Source organism: Diceros bicornis, chromosome 5 (assembly GCF_020826845.1).
Source record: "Diceros bicornis minor isolate mBicDic1 chromosome 5, mDicBic1.mat.cur, whole genome shotgun sequence".
NCBI lineage: Eukaryota > Metazoa > Chordata > Mammalia > Perissodactyla > Rhinocerotidae > Diceros > Diceros bicornis.
In genome coordinates, this window is record NC_080744.1 from 17,394,307 (window position 1) to 17,406,732 (window position 12,426).

The window sequence follows — 12,426 nt, forward strand, 5'->3', positions numbered from 1 at the left end:
TAAAGTTTATAATATAGGTTTTGCTCTTATTAGGCTTAAAGATGACTTTGGGTTACTGGAAAACTGTGGTTGGTAAAATAAACTTGGCCCTATTTTAAAATTAGATCTAAAACCTTGTAAATTTAAAATACAGCTTTAAGAAAATATATTGCTACTACTGTTGAATAACTCAAGATGACTGTTTTAAGAAGTGAAAGTTGAAAATGGTCTCCAATAGAAACTTCAGTATTTTTTTAGTCTTAATTTCAGCCAACCATATTAAGTTGATTGTTGCTTCAAATCTATTTCTTGTAAACATACTACATTTATTGACTTATATCCTTATTCTGCAAACAAATGCAATATAATATATACTGTATCAGTTCAAAATATTGTAACTTCTGTCTTGGCCTTTATCATTATGTGAGTGGTGGTGTTCTCACTGCCTCCCTTCCTGGTTCACAAATGTACCTAGTAAAATATTTGCTATAAGGTAAGCATTTAGTATGTGCTTCTGAAGAACTAAAAAAAATGGATATGTTGCCTTTTCTCAGAAACTTTATCAAAAGAACCATTTCTGTATGCCAGGCACTGTTCTCCAAATTGCATATATTATTATCTCCTTTATCTTAGAATGATACAAGGAGCTAGTCCCATTTTCCTCATTTGACAGATAAAGGCACAGAGAGATTACAAAAACCAACTCAAGAACACATATCCCATAAATGATGGAGTCAAGATTAAAACAGATGAGCTTCATGCAGTGCTGCCTATCCATTTATAAGTAATCTAGAGACTTAATAAACAGTCAAAGCTTAGGGGTAAGTCTGTCTCATTTTATGCTCTCAATATAAAAGATACCTGCTAGGTATCTAATAAAAAGCTTAGAGATCATTTCTGTGTTCCATAGCTCAGATAGCTAAGTCCTGGTTAGAGCAATTCCCTTCAAACTTTTACATCAATTTGTACCATCATATTTTGAAATTTATTTTCAAACTACAGATGAAAAAATTGGGGGTTTTTTTTCAAGTCTTCATTAAACATTTAGGAAGACTAGAATATCAACTTAAAATCTATAGTGTATCTTCTGATAAATGATAATGTAAGTCTACCCTTGAAGGACTTAAGGAGAAAAACAAAGTCTTCTATTATTTTCTCAGAATTGGAGTTTGGGAATGCAATTGGGAGTCTTAATGGAATAATGATTATAGAAGTCCATAGATTATAAATTAGTTTCAGAGTGTTCATTGGGAGACAAAGTCAGGAATTACTATGAATTTCTTGAAGGAAAAAAATCTACATTCACCCTCTGTCTTTTTGAAGTGTGTCTGTTTTTCTAACATGAATTAAATGAGAAATATAGTTCATAGAAAAATGAAAATATGGATGTATTAATGTTTTTATTTCAACCAAAAATAATGATTTGACATTTTGTATCTGTCTTTTTTCCATCTTTACAACTGTGGAAATAGAATTAAGGATTTTTTCCTTAAAGACTTCTGATTCTTTTTTAGATTATATTCGATTTATATAGTGTGTATGGAGCATAACAGTCAGAACTTTACCATTAAAATATCATAAATTGACATTTTAAATAACATAGCTCATAGTACAATAATAACCCATAGTAATTTCTAAATCTTTAACACAAAAGGAAATAGTAGTCTTTAAAGTTATGTATCTAATTAACTCAGAAAATATGGCTAAGTAACAAAACAGATTTAAAGTTCTGGTGATATCAGTTGCTACAATGTTTTGTCAAAAAGTGAGCTTACAAGACGTCATAAGAAATTGCTTTTGTTATATGGGACAGATATAAAAATTTAAGTAACTTTTCTTCATGGTTGTCCAGTAAATGCAGACTTTTGTCATAATAGTGACTTAGTTTTCTGAAGCTTGTGGAGTAAAAATTGGGTTCTTAGTTTTTATTTTCTTAGTTTTGTTATGGATCTCCTTTCAAATATTTTAATATTTTCTACACTGAAAATTACGTCTCATTAGCATCAGAAAGCCAGTGATATATTTCTACAAGAGCATATTTGCATTTTAAAATCAATCATCTTTAAATACTTTGTTCAGGGACAGTTAGGGGAGCAGTCACTTTAAATGAGAAAGAGAGATTTACCACTATTTTCACACTTAGCTGTAATAGGAAACATACCTTGCATGTTGTACTACTAACAGAATTACTTTTCTGAGTATCATATACTGGTAATTAAACTTACAGACATTCCTTTGAGCAACTCTCTTTTGCTTCGTTAAGCCTTCACTGCGCTCTGTCTGCCCTCCCCAGTTCCTGCATGTAATCCCTCCTTTCTCTAAATTTAGCAATGCTTTCATTTCCATCTTTTATGAAACATAGCACTTCCTACCTTCATTTCGTAGTTAATGTGTGTATTTGTGTCCTGTATTTTGTATCTTCTTGAAGAAAGGATTAAATATTGTAAAATTTTTATGTATTTTATTAAACACAGCATCTTGAGTACAGTTTGAGTGAATGAATGGAAGCTCAAGTTCTGGAGTCTGGGTTGCTTGTGTTTCAGTCAGACTCTGCCGTGTAATTGCTGTGTGGTCTTGGGCAATTAACAAACTCTCTGTTCCTGTTTCCTCACCTATAAAATGACAGTACTAACTCGACCTCATGAGGTGGTTATGAAAACTACATGTAATGCTTTTAGAACATTTACTGACACATATTAACGTCCTCAATAAATATTTGTTGTTAGTACTTTTACTACTGCTAATGATACAGAACATGATTGCAGGTGAACCCTTCCTAACTCATCCTACCACTTCTAATAACATCACCTCAGTCTTCATTTCATCCTGATGCTGTTGCTTAAGAAACACTTAAGAAAGTGAATGTTTCTCTAAGGGCAGGTTTTACTCATTCCTAAAGTACTTAAATACAAACTGGGAGAAGCCATTTACGCTCCAGGTGGATAAAATTTTCTATTGATAATCCGTTAGAAATTAGGATAAATATCTTTGAAATGGTAATTTAGGTCAATGTGATAAACAGACCAATTTTTCAAAATGTGTATATAAGAGAGACAGCCATATGTTATAGCTTAGCCCCCATAACACAAACAGACAAACAAAAAATGAATCCTCTCTGGATCCAGGTACCAATTTACAAAAAAGTACAGATGACAGAGGAACAAATTAAACTACACTGGTGGGTATAATCATAAAAGTCCAGACTGTAGAAACTCCTACAGAATGAATAACCTCATTTCTTCAAATAAATTACAGGGCTGGGGGCGGGGGCAGGGGGAGTAGAGGGAAGAAATTTGGATTGAAAGAGACTTAAGATACATCAACTAGCTACAACGTAGCCTTCACTTAGATCTCAATTCAAACATAAAAACAAACAAAAACAGGCATTTATGAGACAATTGAAAATTTGAAAACTGAATGGGTATTTGATGTTCAGTGATTTTTTAAAACATGATATTATGATAATGGGATTGTTTAAAATGTCCTCAACTTTGGAGATACACAATGAAATATTTATAGATGAAATAATATGCTTTTTACGTTTGCTTCACAATAATGCAGGGGATGTTGAGATAGTGGATAGGGGGACAGGTGAAACAAGATTGATCCAGCTGGTCAGGATGAGTTACGAGCATATGCTGGGGCTGTGGGAAGTTGGGTGTCATAGTACAGACATATCTGCTTTTGTGTGTGTTTGAAGTTTTCCACAATAAAAACATGTCTAATGCTTATAACTTTTTTTCAGGCTGTTTTTTTTAAGTGAATATAATTTATCTACTTTTGTATCTGTTCTTTTTTTATGCTGTTTTTGTACTTCCTGTCATTTTATTTAAAATGATGGTAGTATTTACTCAGTATCCTAAAGTATACACACGCACACATACTTGGAGATGTCTTTTCAGTATCCGTTCTTAGCCTGTGACTAGCAGCACGTAGTTGACCAAAAATCTTTGGCTGTGATAGATTAAAGTTGGCCAATTTATAGAATAAAGCCCAACCTGGGTTTTTTTTAACCCCATATCCTAACTAGTTATCTGCTAGTACTAAATTGCTAATTGCTCGTTTGCTCTGACTCAACAGGAAACCTCTGTGCCATCCTCAAAGAGCTGGCTGCTGACTTGACTGCCCCTGATACACAGGTGGCAGCATTCACATTTTTGCTTCCACCCCTCTGTCATCAGGAGGATCTTTTGATATTAAGTCCTTTGCTACAAGAGACCGACCATAGATTTATTGAAGAACAGGTATGGTCATTTTTCAATAACTCTTGGGTTGATTCAGTCTGTGAACAGTGGTTTTAAAACCTTGTATATAATTTTTTTTCTTGTAGCTCCTGCTTGGTAATGGTATTGCTTGTGGAAGTCTCGAGTATGACCCTTATTCTATTTATGAGAAAGATGTAGAAGGAGATTCAGTGCCTAAGCCCCTGCCTCCCACACTGTCAGTCATTAGCTCTGCAGTCAAGCTCTTTGGAGTTGTGTGTGCTCATGTGGGAGAACCTCAAAGGTAAACCATGTTCAATAATTCACTTATCCTGAAAGATAGTATTTCAGGATTGGTAAATGGTTCAATGCGTGCATAATAGAGAGCTATTGGGTGAGAAGAATGTTGTCAAAAGTTCTCATTTGTATAAAAGATTTCTTACAGATGATGGGTGAATGTGAGATAAAGGCTCTTGTTTAATCATCTGGCTAATATTTAATAAGTAATTAAGTTAATGATTAGATTGAATGATTAGGCTGAAAACTGCTAGGCACTGTTGTGGATATAATACTTTACCTACAGTTAGCTTATTGTCTAGCTGAAAATACAAATGAAAAATTCAGTAACACAAGAACATTGATTTATGAGCTGTTGGTACAAAGGAAAACACTGGATTCTGCTTGGACTAGGTCTCATAGGCTTTCTTACCTTGGAGACTTATGGAACCCTTATAGGTCCAGGGGTGAGTCTTCAGCTTGGTGGATTTCAGGTCATTCAAAACGAACTTTGATTTTGAAAAATCAAAAGCTGATAATGATTTCTCATTGAAAATGACAATTTCTTAATTGATAACTGAGGATAATATCTTTGTTGGGGATCAAAAACACCACTCATATCCATTGTCCAGGAAATGATTTTTTTATCTGGTATACTAAATGGGAAGTGAATCTCTCCCATGGGCTATGCTGATTAACAATTTACAAATTAACTATCCTCGCTCATTCTCTGTCTCTATCATGCTAGACCCACAACTATGCATTTGACTAGATCATAGTTTTTATATCATTTTATCCAGTTCTGTCTTCTAGAGAATACCAATGAGGTAGGGAATTTACCTTGGCCTCTTTGATGAAGACTCACAAAAATATTTTTTGAGTCTTGTTAGTATTTCTGAAACAGGGCTTTAGATAGTTCACTTTCAGTGGATAGGAAAGTGAATAAAATTTGTGTTAATTTTTGTTAGCTTCATGTCATTTTATTTAAAATGATGGTAATATTTACTCAGTGTCATAAGGTACACACATACTTTGAGATGTCTTTTCAGAGCTTTAATTTCAAAAGATGATATTTTTCCCAAATTTATTTATAGCCTATAGTTCCCTGTGTATGCTATAACTATACAGTGTGGGTATAAGATATTTAAGACAATATATGACTAAATTATAAATGAATGCTATAGCACTAAAAGATGAGAGAAAAATCACAGTGGTCTGGAATATTTAAAGGAGAATTGTTGGAGAGGATAAGATTTGAACTAGTCTCTAACTGTACTATTTTATGGGGCATGCAGTTAATTTAAAATAATTAATTTGGATTAATACAGCAGTAACTACAGTGGATGAAACGGGTGGCCTTGTGGGCAAAAGATTTAAATCAAGCATGTTCTTAAATGACTACACTAACTCTTTTTGATAGGTCTAAGATAAAAAGTGAAAAGGAAAAGAACATACTTCGTACAAGCTTTCCTTTTAAAAAATTGATTTCTTACTCTCCTAGAGAAGTTTTTCTTTTATTGCCCAATTGTAATTTCAAGTAAATGGTTTCTTATTTTTGTCGTTTGAAGTTTTTTTTTTTTTTACCCTACCTGGATTAAATATAGAAGAATATTCAAAGAAGGAGAGGTTTTGTTTGTTGTAATAAAAAAGTTGAGAACTGGTAAAAGCAAAACATATTATTCTGTTTGGATTCTAACTGAACGAAAATGATAGCAGTAGTTTGGAGATTGTTAGAGGAAGTAGTCTGGCAGGATCCCAGATACAGAAAGTGGGTCATAAGCAACTATCAGCAGTCTCCATTGGGAGTCGTTAGAGGACCAGAGGAGAGAAACTACGTAGATAGGAAAGTTAAGTTTCTAATTTCCTGTTATCGCATATATACTTGTTTAAAATGGCCGATCCTTCCACTCTGGGCCATATATTTGCATTTCTAGAAAAGAAAGGTCTTAATCACAGTATCTGTATTTAACAAAACAACAACTGACTATTTCAAAGCATTTTGTTGTTATTGTGGTTAGCTTCGTGTTTAGATGGTTTAGAAGAAACTCTCTTTTATAACATGAGAGTGCCCTAAAATTGGAAATAGGTTTTTCGTATATTGTTTATGCACTTAGAAATTGTCTTGAAATCAATTGATTCTCTCTTTTTTGACTATAGGATTCTGAAAATAAGAAAACTTTGTATTGATAACTTTAAAGCACTCAAATGTTTACAGTTCTAGAATGTCAAGATGTTTTATACAGAAAAGAAGTATTATTGATCTTGTGCATGTGTTGTTTGTAGTTACTTGTAAATATATTTTGAACATAATTACAAAGAATGAATTACTTATTCATCTGAAGATTGTTCCACCCTTGACTGCACATTGCAGTTATTTGGACAACATTTTAAAATGTAGATTCTGATTTAATAATATAGTGTGCATACTGTGTAGGCACTGAAGTTTTTAAAAGCTCCTTAGGTGATTCTGATGTGCAACCAAGGTTGAGAACCACTGCTATAAATGCTATAAAATGATGTAGATTGTGAGTTGATGGAGAGAGAGGAAAAGCATAGTTACAGTTTGCAGTACTAAAAAATTTCACCATTATACACCCTCCCTGAAAGTATAAAGTAAGTCAGCATTTTCAAATGTTATTTCTTTGCTGTTTACTCAGTTAAGTGTGTATTCTTATTTCATCTAGACTCAAAACTTTGTTTCCATACCTAATTTTGTTCTAAACTGGTAATTATGTGTTATAATTGATACTACTTAGGAATACCAGTTCAGTATTACTAAAAAAGTCATCTCCATCTCCCTGAAGATTTGAAATGTTTTGTTGAGATCTCAGTCAGGATTTGAGGGTAAAGGATGGAGAAAAAAACTGGGGGCTCCGGAAGTCCTGTTTATAGTCTTTGGCTCATGAATGTGGCCAAGGAAATAAGTACAGGTCAAATTTTATTACAATATAAGAAAATTCTCAAGCTCTCTGACCTTATGTATTTTTAGTATTTTCAACATGATACAGTTCCTTTATAACAGATGATTAGAATATGATCTAATAATGACATTTTAGGTTTCAGATTACTGAGCCTGACCGCATGTTATCCTTAATTTCTCTTTGTTGTCACATTTACCCTCCCATAGGCTTCCTGCAGGACAGTTTGGGCACAAATATGCTCTTGAAACAAAATGTATTAAATATGGTCTTGAAAAACAGGCAGAAAATTTTTTATATATAATATATTTATCATGTTATTTATAATAAGAAAAATGAGAAATGGCCTACATGTCCCAAACTAGGGAATTGGTTAAATAAAATATTATATTGCCAGACTATATAATACTAATGACCATTTAAAATTATTTCAGTATAATAGTTAATAAGATGGGAATAATGTTCAGGGGAAAAAAAGAGTTGTTAACAAAGTATATACAATGTGATCCCAGTTTTCTAAAGATGATATCCATTTGCCTTTGGGGGCGGTTGCGGGGGAACTAGAACAAAGATGCCAAAATGTTAATGGTGGCTCTGTCCAGATGGTGGGATGATAAGGTGAATTTTATTTTTCTTTCATGTGCTTTTTGAGTTTTTCAAATTTATTATGATGAGCAGAAATAACCTTGAAATAAGGAAATAAATATTTAAATAGAGTACTTAGAGTTACTTTGCTATTCCCAAAGTGTTCAGTGAACCACCATGTTTATTACATTCTATGAATTAATTTTATATATTGTATATACTGCTTTTCCCAACTCACATGATACACACATAGCCTCATACCTTCCTTTTTTTGTAACGTGACTTCTTCCACAGTTGGATTTTTTTAAAGCACAATGCCCATACTTATTCTGTTCTGGTAACAAAATTGCTGTTTGGAGCAGAGCTATATCTAGGCCGTGTTGTCTCAACAGAATGATAGAGATCTGGTTAAGGGCTCAGAGAGATTGTTAGAAGTACATTAGAGTTGGGTACAAGTATACCCGTATGCCGTCTTCAGCCAGTCATGCTGTTGTTACTCACCGGATGCAGCTGCCCTTTGTGATTGTTCAGCAAGCCCATTTGACTGCCTACTGCATGCCAAACACAGGCGCTAGAGAGGCAGAGATCAGTTGTGAGGTACTATGCCTGCCATCAAGATAGTTCATTTTTTCATCCGAAAAAATAATCTTATTTGTTTTTCTGATTTAAAGGGAGAGAATGGGGGAAAGGAAGTGCAGGGTTAGAAACAATGTTTTTAAATGTTGAAGAAATTGGTAGAAAAGATGGAGTGTTTTACTTCATGGTTACATATCTTTATTCTCAGCATAAGGATTTAAAAGCTCTGTCCTGTAAGGACATGAAAAATAATTCACAGAAGATACATAAATAGCTAATGGACACATTCAACCACAGACCAGAAATAATGTGTATATTCACCATAGTTAGAATTGTGAAAATTAGAAAATTGCTCTCCACCAGTAGAAGAATGGTTGAATAAATTGTAGTACTAGTGTATAGTAAAATTTGGCTTCATGAAACTTATCAAAGAATGAAAATGATTTGAAAACTACTAAAGAGGTAATGTTAAATGAGAAAAGCAAGAGTTAACATTGTATTAGGTATAGTGTGATCCCAAGTCCATTTTTAAAGTATAGTTGGGTATTCAAAGGGCTGTGCTGCTTCTCATTAACTACAGATGACATAAGTTGGTGCTACCTTTAAAATGAAGCAATGTATTTGAATCCAATAAGTCCTGTTACTAAGAAGAAAAAACTTGATACAAGTAACTTTTAGATATCCTTTGTTTAGGAAGTAGTTACTGAAATAGCTGCATTTGCCCAGGTAAATCTTTATGTGTGTTAACTACATTTGTTGTTGTTTTCACAAAATGATGCTTCTCCCTACTGTCAGAATGACACATAATCAAAATATTTTTATATTGATTATGATATATATTCTTTTCCTAAAATGCTCCAGTGTGTTCAACAACAGTTTATGTCATTTTGGAGTTCTAACAACATAATGCAACAAAACAAATTAGCAGCAGGTACTCAGTACTGCCCTTTGTTAACGAATCCAGTCTTATCTGTTTGCTCTTAAATCTTGTTTCTAATTCTAGGCTTCTTATATTGGAACAGCTTTTGGACAGTATAAAGCACACGAAAGGAGCACGTCAACAAGTAGTTCAATTACATGTTGTTTCTTCAGTTTCTACTTTCTTGAAGGTAATTCTATTTTTTAAAAATTCAAATGTTTGCTTTTTCCTTTTTTTTTTTTTTTAATGTATGGCCAACTAAGTAGGTTGGAGGAAGGTGTTTTTAAAGGGCTGTTGCTTTTTTTTTTTTTTTCCATTTTTTTAATCTCAATGAAAATGTTTCAAGATTTGGAATTCCCTTTTTATTTTTTCTCCATATAAAACTTGTTAGTCAGAAATCAAACCTATAATCTTGGCTTAGAGCCATGCTTTAACTTACTGAGCCTAATATCCTAGACCAGGGATTGGTGGAGTATGGCCTATGGACCAAATCTGGCTAGTTATTGTATTTATGGCTTATTGTTTCTAAGTAAGATATAATAGGCTTCATTGGCTATTTGTTTTATGGAAATCCCTATTAATGTTCTTCTGAACACATATATACTACAGTGATACTTGACTGCCATATTGTTTGCCTGAAGGTTTAAAATTCTAAAGTACTTTGTGAGAAAAGTCAAATTATTGTTTGTATGTTCAGTATGGATTTTTTGTGTTCTGATTTTTTTTTTTAAGTAGTAATCCAAGTATGAACATATTTGATTAACCAGAATATACATTCCAAACTGGGTAAGAGAATTTACTACAATTGTAAGTTTGGGTTGTTCTTTACGTATTTCAGTATGTGGCTGGCTCCAAGGGAAGTTTGGGTCCAGAAGAAGTGAGAAGACCTACCCTGGCATTGGTAATGGGAGCCCTAGAAAGTCCCAACCCCCTCTTGAGATGTGCAGCTGCAGAGGCATGGGCTAGGTTGGCCCAAGTGGTTGATGATGCAGCTTTTACTGCTGCATTAGCTCAAGTTAGCTTTGACAAGTAAGCGAACTTTTTATTTAGTACTCATGGGCTGTGTGTCAAAACTGGGTATAATTTGTTGGTTTGTTGGATCTAGTGAAACTGCATTCTGCGAATTAACTAAGAAAAAAATTGACAAATGTGAATACTCTAAAATAAAGGAGAACCTCTCTTGGCCTGCTCATCTTAGAACATAGAACTATTATTACTTTGGCTTTAGTTTTTATGTGATAAGAGAAAGATCACTATCTGTATGAGCGATATCATTGGCCATCAGTGGAATGAACTCTGGGAGTGAAACACTTAGAGTTTTATCATGTAAAATGTAGATGATAGATAGTAAGAATAATCCACTGGAAAGAGAAAAGGCTGTAGGCTGCAGATCAGGAAACATAAACTGTTGTCATTTCTACCAGCTCTGTAACCTTGAGCAGGTTACTTAATCCTCTCAGCCAGTTTTCCTCTATTTCATCTAGAAGGTTGTTAATACTGCTCTGCCTACCTTAAGAATGTTAGGGTAAATGAGATAGTAAATATGAAAGTAATATGAAAAAAAAACTACAAATGAAAGTTCACGGTTATACTTGTAATATATATCTGTTTCTATAAAGTTATGTTAGTAGTGGTGGTAATAATGCAGTTAGCACTTTGACCTTGTAGTCTACTGAATATGTGTGTCTGATTTGGTTAAGAGTTTGAAGTCTGGAGTTGGAATACTAACTTGGCTCAAATCCCAACTCTTCCATTTAATAGTTAGTTACTTTGTAAGTTACTTTATCATCTTGGTTTCCTTATCTGTGAAAAGGAACTGATAGTAGTATGAATCTCAAGGTTGTTGGGAGGATTAAAGGACGAAATATAAAGCACTTAAATTAGCACACAATGTATAAGAAATACTAATAAACATTAGTTCTCTTATATTTAATTTTAAAATCAGAGTTCTTGAGTTGAAACTCTCTTTGTGTGGAATTAAAGTATCTCAGCATTATGAGTTTTTAAAATGTAGCTTAATGATAAAGTAATAATAATGTCTGCCATTTAAATTTAATGTGTATATCTCTGAAAGACATTGAAATTGTTCATACTTAAATAATCATTAATAATGTGAAAACATTTTTATTTAACATATTTTTTTTCAAGATACCTGTTGGGTTATTTCAGAATTTTTTTATCAGCAGTAAATATATTTCTGAATTTTGTAACTATTCATACAAAAAGTTTTACCTAAGTGACAGTGTAGATGCATTAGTTTTGTTTCAGCAATTGTCATTTATTTTTATTTCCATAATTACAGACTGAAGTCAGCAAGGGATGTAGTTACCAGAACAGGACACTCATTGGCTTTGGTAACCCTACATAGGTATTTAGGAGGAATAAATTCTTCTCAACATTTGAATTCTTGTGTTGGAATGCTTTATACTCTGTCTCAGGACAGCACTTCTCCTGATGTGCAGGTAAGTACCCCATGTGATAGCTTCCTTAAAATTCATGATTTGTAGATAATGCAGATTATGTTTTTATTGACCATTAGTAATTTGTAAATAACCCCCCCTCCCATAATAAATGTCAAAGCCATTGTTAACCTTGATTGATTTTTAAAATTCAAATCACTGTCTTTACTTCATGCTCATAGTGTCTAAAGTCAAGTTCAATGTCTTTTTCTGAAAATGGATCTCCCTTCCATCTTAATAATATCTACTATTTTGGAGAGCTCAATAGGTACCAGGCATTATTATTACATTCTTCTAAATGTATTAACATTTAATCTTCACAATAATCTAGAGTGTATGTGCCCTTTATACAGAAAGAAAACTGAAGCTGACAGAAACTAAGTAATTTGCTCACAGCTGAAAAACTAATCATGGAATCAGGTCAAGAATACAAATTATGGACTGTAAACCCATGTTCCTAACCACTTTACCATATTGTTGTACATTATCTTACCCATTTCTGTCAAAATCAT

At 33.1% G+C, this 12,426-nt stretch overlaps 1 protein-coding gene across 6 annotated transcripts in view; it reads left to right on the plus strand.

Annotated features, from left to right (window-relative positions):
* Nucleotides 1–12,426, plus strand: part of HEATR5A (HEAT repeat containing 5A) — a 98,892-nt gene that overhangs the window by 44,604 nt on the left and 41,862 nt on the right. For all 6 annotated transcript variants that reach the window (XM_058540753.1, XM_058540757.1, XM_058540758.1 and 3 more), the window contains 5 exons: nucleotides 4,060–4,223; nucleotides 4,310–4,485; nucleotides 9,540–9,645; nucleotides 10,294–10,484; nucleotides 11,758–11,917. In XM_058540753.1, the coding sequence (XP_058396736.1) occupies nucleotides 4,060–4,223; nucleotides 4,310–4,485; nucleotides 9,540–9,645; nucleotides 10,294–10,484; nucleotides 11,758–11,917 (797 nt within the window). The remainder of the gene's footprint in view (nucleotides 1–4,059; nucleotides 4,224–4,309; nucleotides 4,486–9,539; nucleotides 9,646–10,293; nucleotides 10,485–11,757; nucleotides 11,918–12,426) is intronic.